The 23,800-nt window shown below is 45.4% G+C and overlaps 1 protein-coding gene across 1 annotated transcript in view; it reads right to left on the bottom strand.

The window, feature by feature from the left end:
* Window positions 1-23,800, bottom strand: part of MEGF11 (multiple EGF-like-domains 11) — a 331,130-nt gene that overhangs the window by 66,994 nt on the left and 240,336 nt on the right. The window contains exons 7-8 of the mRNA XM_006831516.1: window positions 14,676-14,812; window positions 7,810-8,022 (exon numbers count right to left, since the gene is read on the bottom strand). Coding sequence (XP_006831579.1) covers window positions 7,810-8,022; window positions 14,676-14,812 — 350 coding nt within the window. The remainder of the gene's footprint in view (window positions 1-7,809; window positions 8,023-14,675; window positions 14,813-23,800) is intronic.

The following is a 23,800-nucleotide window of genomic DNA, read 5'->3' as shown; positions in this document are numbered from 1 at the left end:
ATTGACGTTTCCCCTAATAAATTTTATGCACTTAGGGAAAAGGTATTGGGTGGTAGAGACAAGCCACTTAGATATATCTGTGTCACCTGCCTCTTTGATTTGGAATCCAGATCAGGGACACAGTTGTTGTGAATTGACTCATGCCCCACCCAAAAGGTATGTTGAAATTTTATTTGAAAACAAAGTCTTTGCAGATGTAATTAGTTTAACATGAGGCCACACTGGAGTAGAGTGTGATTGGTGTGCCAGGAAGAAGAGACACAGGCAGATAGACAGGGAGAATGTCATGTGAAGACAGAGGCAGGGATTGGGCTATGCTGCCTCAAGCTAAAGAACAATTGGGATTCTCAGGAGTTGGAAGAGAGCGGGCTGGGGCTGGATCTTCCCCTAGAGTCTTCAGAGACAGCCAATACTCTGAATTCAGACTCTGTCTTCCAGAACTGTGAGATCAATTCTCTGTTGTTGTAAGTCCCGTTGTTGTTAGGTGCCATCAAGTAGATTTGTAGTGACTCCACGCCCAACAGAAAGAAGCACTGCCTGGTTATATACCGTCCTCATAATTCAATCCACATCCTTGGGGGTCTCCCTCCTTTTCACTGACTAGTTAGTGGTAAGCCCCCTAGTTTGTGGTCTTTTGTTATGGCAGTCACAGGAGACAAAGACAACAGTTATGAGAGAAATGCATTTGGGCCAGTAGGAGGAGCCTGAGTGTGAGCCTTGGTCCTGCTAAGTTCCAGGAGGACAGGGGCTTTGTCTCTCTGGATTCCCAGTGCCTGGCACATATTACAGTCCAGATGAATAGTTGGGAATGAACAGTACTGTCACTATGTGTGTAATTCTTTCATGTGTCTGTTGGCATGTTTATCATCTGCTATCCCCACCAGGTCGCAGCTCCCTGACAGGGACAGTCTGTATTGTACCCCAGGGTCCAGCACAATCCCTGTGCTCACCACATATTTGGTGAATGAATGAATGAATGAACAAATAAATTAATTGTATGAAGCCCAGCCAAGTTATTTCTCTTGTGGGGGACCTGGTTTTCTTATGGAAAACGAAGGGGTGGACACAACTGATAATTCCTGAATACTACGTGTAGATAGCTAGCTGATAATCGTTTCAGAAAATGTTTGTCTTCATTAATCATCAAGTCAAAACAATAATCGGATACTACTTGTTCTCTACCACAATAGTAAAGATTTCAAAAAGGAACAAATGCTCAGTGCTGGGAGACTTTTCTAGAGAATAGTTCAGAGTTATGTATCAGGAGTCCTAAAACTACTCAGACCCTTTGGTCTTGTAATTCCATTTCTAAGAATGTATCCTAAGGAAATAATCATAGTTATGGAAAGAGATTTATGTACAGAGATGTTCCCTGAAGCATTATTTATAACGTTGGAAAATGGAAGCAATTTAAATAATAATAAATAATATGAGACCAGGCTATTAAAGTACCAGGCACTTTGCACATATATTTCTAATCTTCAAACAAGCCTGGGATTCAGGCATTAGGTTTTCTATATTACAGGAGGTACTTGGGGTGGCATGACTTGCCCAAGGTCACATTTCTCTGTCAGTCGTGGGGCTGAGATTCAGATCTAGACCAGCCTGATGTGGCCTCTAATAACAGGCTACTGTTAAATGAATCATGGAAACCCATATGAAGGAATGTTAAGAGAGGCACTTCAATGTTTTCTAAAATATTTAATGGCATGTTATAAAGTTAAGTGGAGTCCTGGTGTGGCGTGTGGGCTAATGTACTAGACTGCAAAGTTGTTTGAATGCAAGGTTGGTGGTTCAAGCTCACCAGCTGCTCCTTGGAAACCTTATCCCGGGTCACTATGGGTCAGAATCGACTCGATGGCACTTAACAACAACATAAAGTTAAAGTAGAAGTGTGGTGGCTCCAGATGATAAGTACTGGACTGTGAACCACAAGGTACACGGTTCAAGCCCACCAGCTGCTCTGTGGGACAAAGATGAGGCTTTCTGCTCCAGCGAAGATTTAAAGCCTTGGAAAGTCTATACAGGGTCACTATGAATTGGAACTGACTCGACGGCACTTAACAACAACAAAGTCAAATGAAGTTAAGTCAACTGTATGCATAATCCTAACTATGAAAAAAAGTGATATAAACTCATGAATAAGAATCAATAAATAACAACAACAAAATAGCTTTTGTGTTTATCTCTGGGTTGAGCTTTTTCTTTAGAGATCTAGGTGTTCTCCAATATTCCAAAAACTGAGCATCTATTATATTGATAAACAGATCTAAAGCAAGAAAACGTGCCATTAAATAACAGTGAATGTAAGGGATGAATATTTGACATCTGACTGATACAGAACAGACTTTCCTGATCTTCACGGTTTCAGAAAAGTTCCTTCCTGAGCCCCAAGCCCTGTAGGAGAGATAGCAGCAAGTCTGGGTACCATGGGGCAGGGGTCTACTTGGTGGTCCTGACCCTCAGCCAGATGGTTTGGGGCACTAATCTCTGTCCCCAAACTCTAAGTCCTTAGCCTTTGTAGGTTTCGATTTTCCAGAAGCCTCCTCTAACATTTTGGTTTAGGGTTTGAGGGACAGACTTAGTCACAGCCATGGTGACGAACATGCTTGGGCCCCAGAAATGACTCGGCAGGCCTTAGCTCTGTGCAGCCCTGGAGATTCTAAAGGGTCTCAATTCTGCCCTTCCATAACAAGATTCTGCTTCTGCTCTTGCTGCACTGATGGCTCCCAGAGTTCACCCACCTGTAGTTCACACTGTGTCAAGAGCACAGCCCTGTGATTGGTTCTCTAAGCCCACAAGGTACTATGATTGCTTCTTGGTCTTTTAATTTGGGATCAGCAATAGGTTTCTAAGCCCCTCTCCCCATTTTCCACTTTTGATCTCTGCTGACATTGTTTTAGCTGCTTTGGGGTATCTAAGCTCTCGTTTCACTTTTTGAACTAGAAACCAGAAAGTTTAAAACCAAATCTGAAATATTTTATTTCTTCTTTCTTTTCATGTCCCTAAAGTTGTATTTTAAAAAATGGAATTATCTCTCTCCTTAATTTGATTATATGAACTCACACAATCCCTTTGGAAAGAGGGTGGGAGTCACTGCTAAAACAATTGTGAGTGCTTGGTGTTGGGGTTTCCAAGCACAGGGCTTACAGATCTCCTCTCCTGTTGTTCCATCTCCCTGTCCCCTCCTTCCAGGGTAGCCTGAGTCATATTCGTGGGTCACATGGTAACTGGTGACTACTGGTTATGCTCAGAAAATATTCACAATCCCTGGTGTTCCATACTCTCTTTTTTCTCCTTTTCCTTTATTCCATTTTCCCTAGACATAGATTAATCACAAGCTAATAGGAGCCGAAAGCTGAACATTACAGGAATCTTTTCAGGGTGGATTTGTCTGTCTTTCTTTTGGCCTCTATGAGATTTCTATCGATGCTGCATCTGGTGGCTAAATCAAATCTTTCAAAGGTAATACATGATCATGGTTGCTGGAATTCGTCTATGACAATCCAATTGTAGAGGGGACATTTAAGAGGCCTGGCTCACAGACACTTTCTTTTTCAAGGTTGTGCCTTTCCAACGGAGGATGGCTCCTTTGTGTATGCTACAAAGAGTTTTATATATAGTGAATGAAGCGCTGGGGAACCTCACCAACCAAGTCTTCCTTCCTGGGGCCATGCGAACTCAATCTCTCGGAGGCAGGCTGGCCAGAGGGGCATAAAGCAGAGAGAGACTGGGGTCTCAAGGGGAGGGTTTTCTTTGGTTGGGTACTGAAGTGCTCTCCCTAGGAAAGATGTTCAAGGTCTCTGCACAAACCACAGCGAAGTGACGTGAGGCTCCTGGAAGTCCCATACTCCATCTCTTGGGGGTGGGGGTGGAGGTGGAGGGTGAAAGCTTCACTTTCCAAGACCACAAGATAACTCTTGCCCCCACTGGGCTTCAGGAAGGTGATGAACGGATTAGGAAACATAGGCACAGACACAGGTTAAGTTCTGAGGCCAGGACTCAGGGGTCTGAACGCCAGTACCTATAGCTTAACTGCCTTCAGATTATAAGTCAGTTAGCCCTCTGCTTTTCTTGGGTCCCAAGAGAAGACTCTATCACAGGGAAAGGGCTCATGGGAAAAGAGCAGCTGACCTGTGTAGCTGACCTGTGTCCATGAAACCAAATGTAACACAGGAGAGTTCATTTAGAACAGCAGGTCTCAGTTTTGGGCAACTTGGGGCATTTGACCATTTGGTTGCCACAACTGGGGGTGGAGGAGGTTGGTACTGGCATACTGGACATCAGGAATGCTGCCAAACATCCTACAATGCACAGGACAGCCTCTACAACAAAGAACTATTTGGCCCAAGGTGTTAATAGTGGCAAAGTTGAGAAACCCAAGTTCAACTAAACAAAGATCTTACTGAGGGTTGGGGGCTCAACAGACACTAGGACAATGTGACAAGAGAATGGGATAAAATATTAAAAAGAAAAAAAAAAAAAGAAGATGAAAGGGAGGAGGTAGGTGTTCCGTTCAAAGGTAGACCTAGCTGGAGGAACAGGCACTTTCAGATTAATTGCACCATTTCTTTTTAATGAGGACCCAGTCTGTGCTAGGGACTATGCAATGCTGAGGCAACAGAAATGGACCAGCCAGGCAATTTCAGTCCCCAAGTGGCCCAGCCTTGTGATGAATCCCCCCAGAAGAGGCCCTGAAAGCCTAGCCTGGGAGGTGAGCTGGCAGACACACTTGGAACCCCCACTCCTAAGAACCGCTACTGCCTCCCAGTCCCCGAAACCTGACATGCGTTAAAGACAGTAAAGCAAATAATCATCAATATTGGATGTGCTGAGATTAGCGACGGGAAAGAGGGAGTCCTTCCAGATTAATAATGCATCGAGGACTCCTTCCGAGGAAGGATAAATTATGCCAAGCATGGCCGCTCAGGCACGAAAGGGAGAACAATAGCTCTTTAATTTGAGGGTTGCATAGAGCTCTGTGGTGGGGACTCTCCCTGGTTTGGATTCCAGCAGCAGCCTTGCCTTCTGCCTTTGAGAGGGTACTCCTGCATCGTCCTAGAAGGGGTCAGGGAGCCTGGTGCTATCCTCCACTTGTGGAATGGTCTGAGGCATCTACTTTGTCCGATCCCACAGAAACCCCTCAGTTAAGAGTTTTAGCACTTCCACCTTGGCCCCTAGACCCAGCCTAGATGCCACCTCCTCCAGGCAGCCTTCCCTGGCCAGCTGTTGCACTCTTCCGGGACACTTTCTGCATGCTGCCCTGGATCACAGTTACGGAGGTACATTGGGATCCAGCAGGGCAGCTATAGAGCATATTTCATTGATTCTAAGATGCACGAAGACCCCCACCCCGACATTGTACTGATATCAGGTGTGCTGTACAGGCAATGGTACATCATGGTTCACTCGCTAGTGTTCTCTGGTGTTTGTTCTTGTTGTTAGGTGCCATTGAGTCAGCACCAACTCATAGCGACCTTATGCACAACAGAATGAAATACTGCCCGATCCTGGGCCAAGCTCACTAGCGTTGCCATACTTGAGCTCATTGATGCTGCCACTTGGCCAATCCATCTCGTTGGGGGTCTTCCTCTTTTTCTCTAACCCTCCACCTTACCAAACATGATATCCTTCTCTAGCGACTGCTCCCTCCTGACAATATGTCCAAAGTATGAGAGATGAAGTTTGGCCATCTTGGCCTCCAAGGAACACTCTGGCTGCACTTCTTCCAAAACAGATCTGTTGGTTCTTTTGGCAGCCCATGGCACTTTCAATATTCTCCTCCAACACCACAACTCAAAGGCATCAATTCTTCTACGGTCTTCCTTATTCACTGTCCAGCTTTCGCATGCATATGAGGTTATTGAAAATACCTTGGCTTGGGTCAGGCGCACCTTAGTCCTCAAGCTGACATCTTTGCTCTTCAACACTTTAAAAAAGGTCTTGTGCAACAGATTTTCCTAATGAATATGTAGTTTGATTTCTTGACTGCTGCTTCCATGAGTATTGATAGTTGATCCAAGAAGAATGAAGTCCTTGACAACTTCATGTTGTTAAGTGCCATCAAGTCAGTTCTGACCCATAGTGACGCTGTATAGGGTTTTTGAGGAGCAGCTGGTGAGCTTGAACCACCGACCTTGCAGTTCAAATGGCTTTGCAGTCTGACGCATTACTCCACAGTGCCAGTATATAAAATCAAGTTGTACCGTACTACTGGTGGTATGGTATATGAGGGGGCTTCAACAAGTTCAGGGGAAAATGACATGAAAAGATAATCAAATTTTTCCATGAACTTTTTGAAGCGCTGAAATATTTAAAGAAATATGGGAGAAAGTGGTCAGTGTGTGTGAGCACTCGAGACCTGAGTTTGAGTCCTCTCAAGGACTAAACTGGCTGGGAGGGTGCCTCTTTACCTTCCTCAAAGAGCAGCCATATAAACATCAGTGTTTGTTGACTGACTGAGGGTCTGCATGGTTAGGTCCTGAACAGGTTAGGCATGTTGGCTCCAGAGCTCCCTTTGGACAGTCTCCTTTCCTACTCTCCACCCCTGTAGTCAGCATCACCCAGCACTCAGGCCCAGGGACTGAGGTCTGTTTCCATAGAAGTCATACACACTTGCTCAGACACCTCTGCCTGCAGTGACCAGAAGTTCCAGCATGCATTGCAATATAATCAAAAGATGGAAATGAAGAGGGGCCCAACTAAGTTCTGACTGGCCCAGTGACAAAGCTGCAAAGTTCTCTGTCTAGACTGGGAATAGTGGGGGCACTCACTGCCCTAGGGGCCAGTTCTCCCTCTACTGCCCTCCAGGCCAGATGAGAGTGGGGAAGCACACTGGAGGCTCCCTGACCTTTACCACTGAGCTACAGGCAGCCAGTAACAGGCTGTGCCCCGCCTCCCCACAAAGCCTCACTGATTACCAGAGGGTGGGGCCAGCTGGTGCCCACAGCAGGAAGGAAAGGGAGCTGGGAGAGACAGCTTTGGCTTCTGGAAGCAGAAGTAGGGGCCAACTTCTGTCCAGGTGTCCCCCAAGTCCCACAGGACACAGAGCACAGAGAGAGCTGGCTTCAAGTTGAGACCCCGATGTAGAGTCTGCCTTCCGTCCCTTTTACTCCCTCGCCTTTGCCAGCACCACCTCCCTCCTTAGTAAGACAAACAGAAATGTTTGCAGACATGTTCAAATGTTCTTGTGGGGCAAAACCACCTCAGGTCTAAATTAACTTTCTAGTCCCAGGGCTAGCCATCCTGACTTTTCAGGTTCCTTCCCCTGCTTCTGCCATGACAGCCTTAGCTCCGAGCTCTTTGGGGTTAGGGGAATGGGAGAGACAGAGAGAGAGAGAGAGAGAGAAAGAAAAAGAGAGAGAGAATGTGAGTGTGTGGTGGGGGATGTTCTCCAAGACAATACTTGTAGAGCCAGTGGCTGTTCCAGGCACTCCACTTCTGTGCCGGGACCCCATCCCCCCATCCCATCCCACCTGCACCTCTGAGAGCCCCAGGTTCCTGTCTGTGGGGTCTCAGATTGATTCAGTTTCAAAGGCAGGCAGCCTGGTATGGAGGGCAGATGCAGGAGGCATGGGTTCTAGTCAAAGCTCTGGCTGTGTGGCCTCAATTCCACCCCCACCCCACCCCTGCCCCCACTCGTCCCCCTGCATTTGTTCATCAAAGTAGTTAGCTGAGCTGACTGCTGAGTCCCAGCCCCTTCTCCTCTCTGCCTGGAATGCCATTCTGCTGGACTGGGATGGAGATGGGGGATAGCTACTGAAGCCTCCTCTCCATCAGTGCCCAAGCTCACCTGCTCCCAGCTCATACCTGATGGTGTTGTCGGTATCACAGGGGCAGAGCAAGGTGCAACCTGGGCCATGCAGGCCCTCGGGGCACAGCCGCTCTTGGCAGCTTGGGCCCTTGTAGCCTGGCTCGCACTCACAGGCCCCGGAGGAGGGCGAGCACTGGCCCCCGTTGCGGCAGTCACAGCGCTGTGAACACTGGAAACCGAAGGTCCCAAAGGGGCATTCCTCTTGGCACCTGAGGGGACAGTAAAAAGGGTCATCCGAGAGGCTGTGTCATCTGCCCTGGCTCACCCAGCAGCATGCCTCCACCATGTCGCCAGTCCTGGGGGTGCCACCCATCAAGCCTCCTCTCCTCTTATCTCTCCTCCTCCAGGAAGGATTCTGTGGTTTAGCTCACCCCAGTCAGTTCCTTCCTTCATGCCAGTCTCCTCAGCCCCCAGCACTGAGTTTGTACCATCACATTTCATTGATTCTAAACCTTATATATTTAAAATACATGTTGTTGTTGTTGTGAAGTGTCATGGAGTCAGTTCTGACTCGTGTGTTGTTAAATGCCACTGATTTGGTTCTGACTCATAGCAACTCTGTATAGGGATTCTGAGAAGCAGCTGGTGAATTTGAACTGCCGACCCTGAAGTTCAAATGGATCTTACAGTTCAGTGCATTAACCCACACGGTCACACCAGGACTCCATTATAGTAATCCTATTATATAGGTTTCCAAGGAGTGTCTGATGAGCTTGAACCACTGAGCTTGTAGTCCAAACCAACTTTGCAGTCCAGCGCATTAACCCACAGTGCCACAGCATCTCTGAAATCAGGTAAGTCTTACAACTGATGGCATGTCGGAGTTCAACTGTCAGGTGTTTGTTCCTTCTTTGCCTGTTACTGTCAAGTTGATTCTGATTCATAGCTGCCGTATAGGGTTTCTAAGGCAGTAAATCTTAGCAGAAACAAACTGTCAGATCTTCCTCTGGCAGAGTGCCTGGTGGGTTCTGACTGTCCACCTTTTGGATAGCAGCTGAGTGCTTTAACTATGGCCCCCTTTCCCCATCTTGAAGTCCTGATGTGGCACTGTAGGCTAAGCACTGGACTGTTAACCACAAGGTTGGTGGTTCAATCCCAACAGCCACTCCTCGGAAACTCTATACAGGGTTATTGTGAGGCTGTGAATCAGAACTGACTTAGCAGCACTCACCAACATAGGGTCCCCATAGGAGTCCTGGTGTGGGGCTGTGGGATGAGCACTAGATTGCTAACCATAAGGTGGGTGGTTCAAACCCACCAGTTGCTCCTTGGAAACGCTATACAAGGTCCCTATGAGTTTTAACCAACTCAACAACAGTGGGTTTTTGCTTCTGCTTTTTTGGGAATAGCTTATAGAGGGGTCCTTGTATGGCACTGTAGGATAAGCACTCAACCTCAAGATCGGTTTGAACCACAAGGCCGGTGGTTCAAACTGACCCGTCGCTTCTCGGAAACCCTATACAGGTTGCTATGAGTTGGAGCCGACTCGACGGCAATTAACATTAGAGGAACGGGTGGAGGGAGGAAGACACTGGGGCACATTTAGAGGACTGACTGATTAGCTCTGAAGCTCACAACCTCCCACAGAGAGTCCACAACCACTAATCCTAAACATTTAATGAAGCTGAATGGTTATCACTGTTCATGGAGCTCTGGGTATTAGACCCCAGTGGAGAAAGAATATAATGAAGTCCATATTCTTGGGGGCTCATGGTCTGATGGGATGCAATCAATCCCTGCCTTGAGAGGACTCCCAATCCAAGGAAGGGGGATTGGCTCCTGGCATGGAAGAGTCCCCAGTGTGATGAAGAAGGAGACCTCTTCGACTCGGGGAAATTCTACACTGATGGCGGAAACATAGCTTCCAGTAATGCAAGGGAGATTAAAAAAACAGACGTTGCATACATAAGAACTAACTGCATTTCATCAAATCTAAGATACCACTAATCGTAAGATACACTATTGGGGTTAGCAGACCAGTGCTTACCCTACAGCTCCACACCAGGACTCCTACAGAGACCTTATGTTGATGTTGAGTGCCGTCAAGTCAGTGCCGACTTACAGTGACCCTGTATATGGTTTCTGAAGAGCAGCTGGTGGGTTTGAACTGCAGATCCTGTGGTTCCCAGTCCAGTGCTGATTCTACAGTGCCACACAGGACTGAGTAAAACTGCTCCATAGGGTTTTCAAGGCAGTAAGTCTTTATGGAAGCAGACGGTCTTATTTTTCTCCTGCAGAACAGCTGGTGGGTTCAAAGCCTTTCTGTTAGCAGCGTAATGCTTGACCCACGGCACCACTTGAGCTCCTTATAGCTGTTTCCAGGTGATGCAAATTTACTGCCACACTAACTGGAGCCTGACTAGTTAAGAGGCCAATCTAGGAATAGAGATGGATAACTCCTGGGCCAAGGATAAATGAAAATGGCCTCTGGATTCTGTGGTATTATCCGTGTCCCAGCTCTCCTTCAGTGGTGTGGATAATCGAGAACTGACCTCATGGCTCACTAACATCACCTCCTTCTCTGTAAAATAAGATGATTACAATAACGCAACCTCATCAAGTTGAGGATTAAATAAGGTAATGCATGAAACATATATAATAAAGAAGGTATCTGGTGCATAGTAAGGACTCAGTAAGGAATGTTAATTACTATAATTACTATCGTTAATAAGGAGTGCTGGTAATGAAGTGGTTATGAGTCGGGCTTATAACCTTAAGGTCAGTAGTCTGAAACTACCAGCTGCTCCGCGGGAAAAAGATGAGGCTTTCTGCTACAGGGTTGCTAGCAGTCGGCACCAACTCCACACCACACCACCACCACCACGATCACTATTATAAATAATGTCTTTGTAGGTCTTAGAGTCTATCTGACCTTCAGAATTCAGATTCTGGCCTAAATAAAGCTCCAAGGGAGAAATCCCAATATGTACCAGTCAGAATCTTTGACCTGAGGGATTATAAGTGTTTTAATTTTTATATATCCATTTTCTAGGTTTTCTAGATGTCTTATATAATAATAATAAATAGCCTGAATGTCTTTCTTAAATCTTGGAGGGTCATGGCTGGAATGATATGTCTTCTTCCACATATGGGGAAGGAAGACCCCAGGTTTCATGTTGGTCACTTGAGGCTTGGAGCGTCTATAACGAGGCTGAATGGTCAGACCCAGTATTCAGTAGGACCAGCTGGTGAGTGGGGTTTGGTGGAGCAATCAGTGCTTTGGGGCACTAATGTTGGCAACTTGAGATTGGAGGGTCCCATCGCGGGGCTCTTGTCTTTGATGCCCTTTGCCCACAATGACAGGGAGGGAGGAGGGCCACTGATCTTGTCTTGATGCCTTTTTCTCAGACAGCACTGCCAACTCTCCCCTCTCAGAGCCACTGAGGCAAATGGATGATTCTGGCAGGATGGAGACCCATCAGGGATAATGGTTGCCACAGCCCTGGTAACATATGACATAAAGTAACATATGAACATAAGCTGTTTGGGCCCTGAGAAGCCTGTCCCCAACCCAAATACTTGCAAATCAGCCAACACTCAATACTTGCAAATCACCTCACTGTGGAACTGAGGAAACTGAGAGAGGAAGCTGAAGTGACTACTCCCAGCTCATGTGGCCTGCATGTGTCCTAAACACCCCCAGATGCCTCATGGCAAAGTGTACCACCTCCTAACCAATCCTCATAAACAGGGCAGAGGCAAAAAAAAGGAAGAAGAAAGGAAGAAGGGGATGTCTAGAAAATGGATGGAGGGGAGATGACAGGAAGGCAGGGGTAAGGAGTGAAACTGAGGCAGAAGAGGAGGATGAAGAGCAGATGGAAGCCTAGATAGTCACTAACTGAATTACTAGTCCCTGTTCTGCCTCAAAAAGGAGACCTGGTGGCACACTGGTTAAGCACTCAATTGCGAACTGAAAGGTCAGTGGTTTGAACTCACCAGCCACTCTGAGGGAGAAAGATGTAGTAATCTGCTTCTGTAACAACTGGGAATCCCACAAGGCAGTTCTACTCTGTCCTCCAGTGTTGCTTTAAGTCAGAATCAACTTGACAGCAACACGTTTAGTTATTTGGTTCTGCCTGAGAATGGGCTTTCCCAGAAGTCACTGGGCTTAGCTAACCTCAGATGTCTCAGATGCCGGGGAGAAAGCCCAGACCAGGAGAGGGTCTAACAGAGACACCTTCTGACTGTCCTCCCTTTTACTGTTTCCTCTCAGCTTGTAGGACTGTGCTGAGCACTGGATAGTGAGCTCCCTCTGAAAGGTGCTTCCCTACCCTGCCATATTTATGGGGTGACTGATTCCATAGCCCCAGAAAAAGAATCTGGAAATAAAATATTGACAGCCTAATCCATTTACATAATCAGCTACCCCCCATTTTTTTCCTCCTTACAATTTAAACAACTTATTTATTTAGAGATCAAGTAACGACTGCTAATGAATTTTACACAAAGCACGCTAATAACGGGCCTGTGGAACAGAAGGGTAATCACAGCAGGAATTAGTTTTCTACTTAAACATCCTGCCTTTGCAACATATCAATCTAATGTGTCCGATATTGCCATTAACAACCAGATACATTGCTCAATTAAATTACAAAATGAGCTGCAAAGCCCTCGTTACGTTTCGTGTTTAATTTACACTGGTTTCTGCCTATCCAGGGAGGCTTGCATTATTATACCCGCTCAACTTTAATATGCTCAGCGATGATTTGGGGTGGGTTAATGCAGCTGTCACCTTCAAAATTAATGGAGGCAATTTTACAAAATATTAAACACCAGGCGGCCCGTTTAGGTGTGAACCCAAATGCTATTGGCCTTCCTATGGTACTTTCCTGCGGTTGATTGGTGAGGCTTGCTAGGGGTACCCTAGGCTTCTGGGTTCTCTTCTGCCCCAGGATCGTGGCAGGGCTCCAACATGAAAAGGGGATTTTAGATTGTTCCTCCTTTTGAAATATCTTGGCAGTGCAAATCAAGAGAGTTGATTTGAGGAGGGTCTACTGTGTTGAGTCTGGTCAGCTGGAGCCCCGAACCTACTCTTCAACAACAAATGAGACGTACTCCTTTCTCATTTGAAAGTGGAATGAAATACAGATGTCCTATCTGGTTTCAAGGTCCTCCAGGCTCCTGTCTTTAAAGGAGTTTCCTTCTTTGAGGAGATGGTGAGGATAGGAAGGTGGTCTCAGTGCTTTAGGCTCCCCCCGAGACCCAATCTTCATCAGAGATCAGGGAAGGATGGAGCCTGTGCTCTATGCCTAGGAAGCTCCTGTGGAGGGGCATTGGTCACAAAGGGATCAGATGTAACTGACAAGACCTTGGGCTGCAGGTTAGCAAGCCTAAGGACAAAAATGGAAATCTGTCTTCTGGACATCACTAGGTTGATTCCAGGGAGCACGGGAGGAGGCCTGATTATGTTGGTCACAGCTAGAATTGACCAACATTGAATGACTGAACCTCAGCCCCTGCTTCCTGATGTCCATTGGGCAGAGGAGACAGAAAGGTGGCAAGCAAGTGTTTTCCTCATCTCATCTTGTCTAGCCAGAGTAACAAAATACAGAGACAGATCCAGGGAGTGAAAGCTCCTTATCACTGTCCTTCAGAGGGCAGTGATTGCAGAGAGACCTGTGGCTGAAGATGACAGGGAGGAGACTTGGCCTGTGGGCACAAGTCCTCCTCAAACTCTGAATCCACTCCCCATCAGACCACCGGTTGTTGTGGCTCCCTCCTCCACACTTCTACCCTGCCATTTCCCCTTCCATATATAAATGTGCACATACAAGTCATTTTGCAGTTATCTGTTTTGTGGATTATCCACTCTGCAAGGCTGTTTTTAACTCTAGGACACTGGTGCCTCATCCAGTCAGTTCTCGAGACACAGGCTTCAACGGGTGCAAGCTGCTGTCAGTATCCTTTGGATAGAACTCACATTAGGAATAAAAATCCACTACTGGAAGGAGTCCTGGTGTGGCTCTGCGGGTTAATGCGCTGGACTGCAAGGTCAGTTTGAACCTCAAGGTCGGTGGTCCAAGCTCACCAGCTGCTCCTCAGAAACCCTATACAAGGTCACTTAGAGTAAGAAACAACTCAACGGCACGTAACAACAACTGAAGGAAATTGTACAAAATGTCTGAACTGAGTTGGATCAGCTGTGTTACTGCCTCCCTGCAATAGTGCAGAAAGTAGTGAGTGACTGGGAGGTGCTCACCTCTCTCCCCCAGGTGGTGGTTGGTTGTTATGTGCCATGGAGTCGGTTCCGACTCATATCGACCCTGTACAGGTTTTCCGAGGCTGTAAATCTTTACAGGAGCAGACAGCCTCATCTTTCTCCCATGGAGCAGCTGGTAGTTTCAAACCTCTGACCTTGAGGTTTGCAGCCCGATTTGTAACCACTACGCTACCAGAGCTTCTTGGGAGTGGTGGTAGTGGTGTGCTATTGAGTAAGTTCTGACTCACAACAATGCTGTTTAGGGTTTCCAAGACTGTACATCTTTATGGAAGCAGAAAGCCTCCTCTTTCTTCCATAGAGTGACTGGTAGATTTGAACGGCTACAATCTTGAGATTAGCAGCTCAGCTCATAATCCACTACATTATCAGGGCTCCTTTTATGGTAATAAACAGCTTCATCTTTCTCTCACAGAGCAGCTGGTGGATTTGAACCACAGACCCTACAGTGAGCAACCCAATGCTTAACCCACTGCACCATTAGTACTCCTGAGGCAGAAGGCTTCAAAATGCTTACCGAGGAAAGAGCCAGAAAGGCTGCGAAAGCCAATGCTGTAGGGACTGGCATCTTGGCGACTGTATGCAAGGCTGGGGCACAGATTAGAAATGTGAATAGCAAGGACAATAGTTAGCATCCATCCTTACCTGTCTCCCATGTATCCGGCTGTGCAGTGGCACCGCCCAGTCACGTGGTCACATTGCCCTCCATGGTGGCAAGGACAGTCCTGGCTGCAGTTCTGACCAAATGTCCCTGGTGGGCAGGGCTGGGCACACACTGCTCCCTGGAACAGAGGTGGGAGACACACAGGAGTGGTGAGGTCCCACTCTCCTAGGAAGGGTATGGAAACTACAGGCCCAGAACCACGTGTAGACAGAATCTGCATACAAAGGAATACATCAGGGCTCTAACACTCCCTTCTTACATATGGAGAGACTGAGGCCAATTTACTCATCCTATTATTTGGTACACACATAGTCAGTGTCTACAGTATGCCAGGCACTGTATTCGGTATTGTTGTTAGGTGCCACTGAGTCAGCTTCAACACATATTGACCTTAATAACAACAGAATGAAACACTACCTTCGCCATCCTCACAATTGTTATGTTTGAGTCCACTGTTACTTCAGTGTGTCAATCCATCTCACTGGGGGTCTTCCTCTCTTTCACTGACCCTCCTCCACTTCTCCAGCAAATGACCCCTCCTGATAATATGTCCAAAGTACATGAGATAAATTCTCACCATCCTCACTTCTAAGGAACATTCTGGCTGCACTTCTTCTAATACAGATTTGTTTTTCTGGTGGCCCATAGTTATTTCCAACATCCTTTTCCAACACCACTATTCAGATGCATCTATTTTTCAGTGGTCTTCTTTATTCAATGTCAAGCTTTCACATGCATATGAAGTGACTGAAAATACCATGGCTTGGGTCAGGGGCACCTTAGTCCTCAAACTGACATCCTTGCTAATACTAGGTATTAAGAATTTAAAAAGATAAATAAGACTTGATTCCTGTCTTCCCATTCTACTTTGTGAAACAAACAAGAAAACAAAGTACAAGGGTAAGCCAAAAAGTATTACTACTAGGGTTCTAGTTCATGCATGTATGGGTTTATTCCAAACAAAATGTATTTAAACATGGCTTTGCAATCAGTGGATGGCTGCAGACAAGTTCTTTCAGTAATGCCTTGTCTTAGTCTCACTGTTATTGTTGATAAGTGTCGTCCACTTGGTTCTGACCCATTATGACCTTTTATAGGGTTTTCAGGGAGCAGTTGGTGAGCTTGGAGCACCCATCTTGCAGTTCAAACCAACTCTGCAGGCCAGCGCATTAACCCATAGCACCACGCCAGGACTTCTTTGTTTCATTGTTGTTGTTAGGTGCCATTGAGTCAGTACCAACACATAGTGACCCTATGCACAACAGAACGAAACACTGTCTGGTCCTGGGCCAACCTCACAATTGTTGTCACCCTTGAGCCCATTGATGCTGCCACTTTGTCACTCCATCTCGCTGGTGGTCTTCCTCTTTTTCTCTGACCCTCCACCTTACCAAACATGATATCCTTCTCTAGCGACTGGTCCCTCCTAACAATATGTCCAAAGTATGAGAGACAAAGTTTGGCCATCCTGGCCTCCAAGGAGAACTCTGGCTGCACTTCTTCCAACACAGATCTGTTGGTTCTTTTGGCAGCCCATGGCACTTTCAATATTCTCCTCCAACACCATAACTCAAAAGCATCGATTCTTTTACGGTCTTCCTTATTCACTGTCCAGCTTTCACATGTATATGAGATTACTGAAAATACCATGGCTTGGGTCAGGCACACCTTAGTCCTCAAACTGACATCTTTGCTCTTCAACACATTAAAAAGGTCTTGTGCAGCAGATTTGCCTAATGCAATACGTCGTTTGATTTCTTGACTGCTGCTTTCATGAGTGTTGATGGTTGATCCAAGAAGAATGAAGTCCTTGACAACTTCAATCTTTTCTCCATTGATAAGAATGTTGTTTATTGGTCCAGTGATGAGGAGTTTTGTTTTTTTCACATTGAGATGCAATCCATACCGAAGGCTGTGGTCTTTTTGTCTCGTTGTTGTTGTTGTTATGTGCCGTGGAGTCGGTTACGACTCATAGCGACCCTGTACAGGGTTTCTGAGGCTGTAAATCTTTACGGGAGCAGAAAGCCTCATCTTTCTCCCATGGAACAGCTGGTAGTTTTGAACTGCTGACCCTGAGGTTCGCAGCCCGATTCGTAACCACTACGCTACCAGAGCTCCTTTTGTCTCATTGTTGTTGTTGTTGTGATGTGCGGTGGAGTCGGTTCCGACTCATAGCGACGCTGCACAGGGTTTCCGAGGCTGTTAATCTTTACGGGAGCAGAACACCTCACCTTTCTCCCACGGAGCATCTAGTAGTTTCGAACTGCTGACCTTGCGGTTGGCAGCTCGATTCATAACTACTACGCTACCAGAGATCCTTTTTGTCTCATTAGGGTGCCTTAAAAAATCTAATCAAAACAGTGGCTTCTTAGATGATCTGTTGGACCAGTTGCAGCAAAGTCAACTTAGTAGGTTTTGGAGTAATGTGACACATTTTATGGAAGGACAAAGGAGGTTTCAGGTAGAAGTTTTAAGAAAATTGAAAACTGCATTCATGAGAAAAAGACCAGGAAAGTTGAGACAAGGAATTTTTTTCCATCACAAGAATTCACTTGCTCCTTCTTTGAGGGCTGTAAGGGCTATCTGATGAAAAATTCATTGGGGACCTTACCCCATCCACCCTACAGCCTTTCTCTTTCCACTGTAGACTTCTTGTTCCCAAAACTCAAACACTGACATGGATCATGACCTGAGTCCCATGAGGATGCCAAAACTTTTGTTATGATATGATGTAAATTGAAGAGCACAGAAGTCTTCGGGTAAAGATTAAAGAGCTTTCAGATGTGTATAGACCTAGATGGAGGATGTGTCAAGAAACAATAGCTTCACATTTTGATATTTGTGTTTCTGTTCTACCCTTATTCGAGTACAAGATATCAAGGGATCTCACGCTGGCATGAAATGAAGCATAAGGGGAATCAAAGAAGAGGATTCTGATTAAACTTGGTGGTTCGGAAACATACATTTATCTCCACTTTTTTTGCAAACTCAGCTAATGTAAAAATAAAGGTTGTCATGTTGCAGATATAAACTTACAAGGACAAAAGGAAAAGGAGAGGAAACTATAACAGATAAGAGCCATCTCATTTTGGAAGATGGAAAAGCAAACAGAGGAGTAATAACTGACTGATGTTTTGCTTTCTTGGCACTGCTAAGGGCCTACACAGGGGTGTGTGGGAAAGCATCAAGATGTGGGTTGATTTGTAACTTTAGAAAAACACAGGAATCATAGACACCAGGAACCTCTGAAGGCTGCGGTGTAGGTGTGATGAAGACAAGAGGATTGTTTGAAAGTTGATAAAAGCAGCAATTAACCGCAGATATCTTCCTGTTCCCTCACTCGCCTTTACCCTCAAATAGCCATGTGGCTTCTCCACCCCAAGTCTGGTAGAACACTGGTGGTTTACTGTTGAAGAAGCTGACCCCTACTGGCTTGGAAGACACAGGAGCACCAGGCACAGCTTAGAGAACTGGGGTGTTGTGCTGAAAGTAGGGGTTATGTGAAACTCTGCTGAATGAGCAAAGCCTTTGCTCTCATCTCCTGCTCAACTCTCCAAATGCTGTCAGATTCTACTCCCTCTGGCCAGGTTCTGGGGAACCTTGGTGAGCTCAAGAGAAAAGATCTATACATATTGAGGGTTCCATTAACCAACCAACCTGGAATGGTCTCCAAACTCGAGGCTTCAACCAGTTTTCTGAGGCTCACCACATATTTGAAATAAGGCTCTGACAAGAGAGATTAAGACCAAAGAAAACAAATAGAAAGAGGAATGTAGAATAAACAGGAATTGTGTAGAAAACAAAGAAAACTTTAAAAAGGAAAAGAAATATAATTAAAGTAAACAGCCTTAGGTAGTTATAAATAAGATATTACATGCAAGAAGGAATGAAGTGCTATAAACAGGGATATCTAGAAAATAGCAAGGGACTTTTGAAAATTAAAAATAAGACGGAAGAAGCTTTTTAAGAAGTGCAATAGAAGGGTTAAAAAACAGAATTGAAGAAATAGCTCACAAAATACAACAACAACAACCAAAAAAAGTAAAACTCAAACTAATGGAGAAAACATAAGAAAATAAGAAAGCCTATCCTGGAGATCTCACACGAGTTCATGGGGCTCCAGGTATCAGGGTACAGAAAATAGAGGAGAATTAACCAAAAAGTCTAAGAAAATTTCCCAGAATGACAGGGTGAAAATTTTGGATTTCCAAATTGTCTACAAAGTATAGAAGTGAGGATAGTCACACTTCACTACATGTACTTTGGGCATTTTATCAGGAGGGACCAGTCCCTGGAGAAGGACATCACGCTTGGTAAAATGGAGGGTAAGTAAAAGAGGAAGACCCTCAATGAGATGGGTTAAAACCACAGTGGTTATAACAATGGGCTCAAATACAGCAGCAATTGTGAGGATAACAGGGCCAGTTAGGGTTTTGTTCTGTTGTTCATAGCGTAGCAATGAGTTAGAACTGACTGGACAGTCTTAACAACAACAACATAGAGTACCCAAAACAATAAGTGGAAAAAAAACCCACATCAAGGTATATCATTGTAGATTTCCATATCTATATGAATAAATAAATAATCTTCTGAGGAAAACTCATTTCCAACCTAGATTTCTATACCCAGCTAAACTCATACTCATGTATTTTTTGGAGAAAATATGCACAGAGAACTCCACTTTCGTTCAATAATTTCTACATACCATGATCAGTGACATTGGTTATTTCCTTCTCTTGCATGGAACAAATTTTCTGTTACTTCCTGAGAGAGCATTCACAGAAGGTTAACTTTTTGAGACTGTTCAAGTCTGAACATGTCTTTATTGAATTCCCTCACATGAGTATGAGTTTAGCTGGGTATAGAAATCTAGGTTGGAAATGAGTTTTCCTCAGATTTTTTTAAGGTATTCCTCTACTGTCTTTCAACTTCTAGTTAAGATATCTAATGTTTCCCTACCCACACCCATACTCTGTTGTTTTGCATGTGACCATTTTCATATAGATATGGAAATCTACAATGATATACCTTGATGTGGGGTTTTTTTTTTTTTTTTTTTTCACTTATTGTTTTGGGGTTTAGAACAAGAAAAGGCTAGACGCTTTTGCAAAGATTTGAAATATACATATGCATCAAAGTGTAGGTGATTGTGACGGAAGAATTCATTGTGAGTAGGCATCCCTTCAACCACTTCAAAAGGAGACCACGTTTACATAACACCCAATAGGAGCTGTCCTGATGCAGGGATTGGCGTAAACATATAAATCTGGGGTTTTTATCAAACAGAAATCTAAAGCCGTTTGCAGCCCTTCCACCCAATCACACAGCAGAGATAATTATTTCTCTGATGGAGATTGAGAATTATCCCACAATTAATCAATTAGTTCAACACACAATTATTAAGCACCAATAATTGCCAACTTTGAGGAAGTTAGTTTAATCAGGAACATGCTGCCAGACCAGAGTCATCTTTCAAGATCATCCAACTTGCTTTTCACGAATTAAATGGGAGGCCTTAGAGCCCAGGTTTCTCCTCGAAGTCAGGATCTGCGAGAAGGGGACTAAAGTGGGTCAGAGAAGGAAGGACTGAGGTGGGCAGAGACAGCAGCTGAACTATGAGAGTGTATGTGAGGACCCAGAGTCGAGGTGGTAGGGTAACCCAAACATGACAAAGGTCTGTTTTTCTCACTGATGATGAGAGTTTTCTCATCCCATAAACTCTAAGCATTCTTCAGTGAAGAGTCTTCTGGGTCATGTCTGAGTCAGTCAGTCACCTACAGTCCTTGAATGGACAAGGGCATTCTGACCCTGAAATAATATTATGAACAATCTTGAGGCGTTGTGTTTTCTTCCTCTCATTCCCTCATCTCCGAACAGTGTGGCCCTCATGCACTTATACACACTCATACACACACACACACACACACACACACACAAGGGTTGTAGATGTTCTTTCTTCTCCATACTCCTGAGTCTCAACCAGGACCATCCAGGAAGTCAGTAGGAATGTCTGATGCAGATAATGCTTCCTTCCACCAACATTCCCTAGAGAAACCAATCATCCCTAAAACTTTTCGGACGTGTGGGCAAGTATACTCAGGATTCCTGGTGTGGCGCTGTAGGATAAGGACTTGACTGCCAATCACAAGGCTGGTGGTTCAAACTCACAAGTCCCTCCTTGTAATCACATACAGGGTCACTATGACTCAGAACTGACTCAATGTCACTTAATAACAACAAGATCCCAAACTACTGGATCCCAAATTCACTCTTTGGGACCTTCTTCAAGTTTGAGCTTCCGAAGCCTGAAAGAATTTGATTACTTGGAAGCCTGGCTGCCTGGTATGGTGGATTCATAGGACTTGGGTTACATCTCAGTTCTGCCTTCCCCAGATGGTTGATTTAGAGTGAGTCATGTGATCATTTTCAGCCTCACTTTTCTCAGCTATAAACTGAAATCCCACTCTCAATTCCAACTCATAACGACCCCATAGGACAGAGTAGAATTGAATTTCTGCGACTGTAAATCTCTAGAGGAGCAGGCAACTTGATCTTTCTCTTGAGGAATGGCTGCTAGGCTTGAACAGTTAGCAGCTCAAGAAATGCTTAATCCCCAGCACCACCAAGACTCCTTTCATCTATAAAATTGGAGTACTAATCCCGTCTCCCAGGTGGTTGTGGAGATTAAGTGAATTTAGAGATGTAAAGGAACCAGAGGTGCCTTGTTGTTGTTAAGTGTCGTTGAATCGGTTCCGACCCATAGCGACCCTGTATAGGGTTTCTAAGGAGCCGCTGTTGGGCTTGAACCACGGACCTTGCAGTTCAAATGGCTTTGCAGTCTAGCGCAGTAGCCCACAGTGCCACACCAGGACTCCTGATTCATATGAATTAACTCTAAACTGACAGCTGATGAGGCCACATGCGGAGGGAACCCAGTGTAACCCAGCACAGAGAAGACCAGAGACGCACAATCTACTGCTGGATTGGAAGATCAGCCTTGTAAGGAGGAGGTGCAGGGGCAGAGAGCAGGCAGGAAAATGTCAGGATAAGAGAGAGTGGGGGTCTGGTGGTTCCTCCCATCTCCAACTGTAGTGTGACATCTAGAAGGTTGGAGACCAGGGTGAGGTGATAGTCCTGCTTGTTTCAGAATCAGTTAAACCCAAGGATTTTGTCAAAGTCTGGAAACCAATCACACTTTAAAAGGGCCATGGCTAACTGGATGACAAAAAAAGAAAAGGACAAATGGTGAAAACCTTAATTCAGGTCAGTTTGCCTGGAGAACAGACAACTCTGAGGCATTTTTAATTACTGTGTGTCCCAGGACAGCCTGCACACTCTTAGTATGCAGTGAATGGGGCTGGTGTGGGCGATATGGGAGTGATCCAGGCCACAGGATGAGGTGTAGGACTCCGTGAATCAGCCAATCACTCCATCCAGTCTTCTATGATGATTCTACAGGCTCAGCTACAAACATCATTGTTTGGCCTTCCATGATAACTGTACCATTTCCCATCTCTCAGTCCTGTTGCTCCCTTCAATGTGTGTGGTATGTGAGTACACACACACTATATCTACCCACCACCATCAGACTGGTACCTCCTAAGAGGGGGGCTCAATAACATCTCCTCCTATCTCCCCATCTATCTGCAGTGCCCACTCTCCTCAAACTACTCACATCTGGTTTCACTCTTTTGAAAGGTTTCAGTGCTTAGAAAAAAAGAAGGAAAATACATCCCCAGACTCTTTGTAATGGTCCCTCCTGGAAGGGTTCACCCCAGCTGGGCAAGAGGAATGTCCTATGGGCATATTTTGTGTCTTTGTGGTCAGGCATCTCAGAGGAGGAAACAGATTTCCTGGTGGCTCTTCTCTAGCTCCATAGGGTCTGCCAGTCCTTTGGGGGAACTGCATGTTGTGTGTCAAGTCTACGCTTTGAGTGGGAAAATAAAGCATGGGTGAAACCACATGGGACCAGAGTGAAAGTTAGGCAATGGAGGATGCTAATGGGCATGACCTTTCTCCCCAGCATCTTCTCCTTGGCCCTACTTGTCCCTGGGAGGAGCCTTAGGCTTAAATTGCAGATTCATTATACGGTGGCTCTATGTGCATGAGGGGTATTAATAATTCATACAAATCTGCAAGTTAAATGCTGTGTCAAAAATAGAAATGCAATTGTCTACTATAAAATTAAAAACATAAAGTCCCCAAATCTAAAGACTTCTATCGACAGAAATTCCTGTCATCTGGAAGAACAACTACCCTCTCATTGTGTTGGGAGAAAGAATAAATTTCTCCACAGGTGGGCTTCTCCCATGCTCTTGGACAACCAGCCTTCCTCAGTCTCTCCAGAGAGGCCTTCACACTCACAGGGTCTGCCTTACTCTCCCTCCACCACATCCTGATCCCTATCCCTGCCCTGCTGCTGTGCCTTCAAGGCCCAGACTGCCTGAAGCTGGTGAGAGATGGGAAGGCTTTTCCTGAGTGCAGTGCAGGGTAGGAGAAGTGAGCAGGTGTGGTCTTCTTTCCTCCTTCGAGGAGGCAGAAAAAGACAGACACCAAGGAGACCTGAATTTGAATTCCACCTCAGTCCTAACCAATGGTGTGGCCTTGGGGAGATCACTTACCTTCCCTGGGCCTCAGCTTCCTCATCTGAGGAAGACACTGACCACCCAGTGAAGTTCAAACCTCTTAAAGAGAGATTTGGTATTTTTAATGTGAAAAAAATTTTTTTACATGACATCTTAACTAGAATCTCAATAAAGTAAAAAGGTAACGTGGAGGTGGGGAGCCAGAGCCCTAATTATTAGGTTCCCTATCCCCACTCCACCCTCAAGGAACCCTAGGGTTCTGTGTAACACAGAAGGAAATGCTGTGGCCTTGATCAATTGCTTTCAAATGCAAACCTGCAGACAGAGTTGGTTCCCTCAGAATCATCTGGGGAGCTTATTAAAAACAGAGGTCCCTGGACCCCAGAAGGTCTCAGGTCAAGGAGACTAGGAATCTGTGTTGAACACCTCCTTGATGGAGGCTGGTGTACAGCCAGGCCTGGAGATTGCTGTACCAGAAGTTCTCATGGCCCTTTTCAGCTCTCGAACATTCTGACAGTAGG

Source organism: Chrysochloris asiatica, unplaced genomic scaffold (assembly GCF_000296735.1).
Source record: "Chrysochloris asiatica unplaced genomic scaffold, ChrAsi1.0 scaffold00004, whole genome shotgun sequence".
NCBI classification, from domain to species: domain Eukaryota; kingdom Metazoa; phylum Chordata; class Mammalia; order Afrosoricida; family Chrysochloridae; genus Chrysochloris; species Chrysochloris asiatica.
The sequence above is the reverse complement of the archived record's forward strand: the minus strand, read 5'-3'. Positions and strand labels throughout refer to the sequence as shown.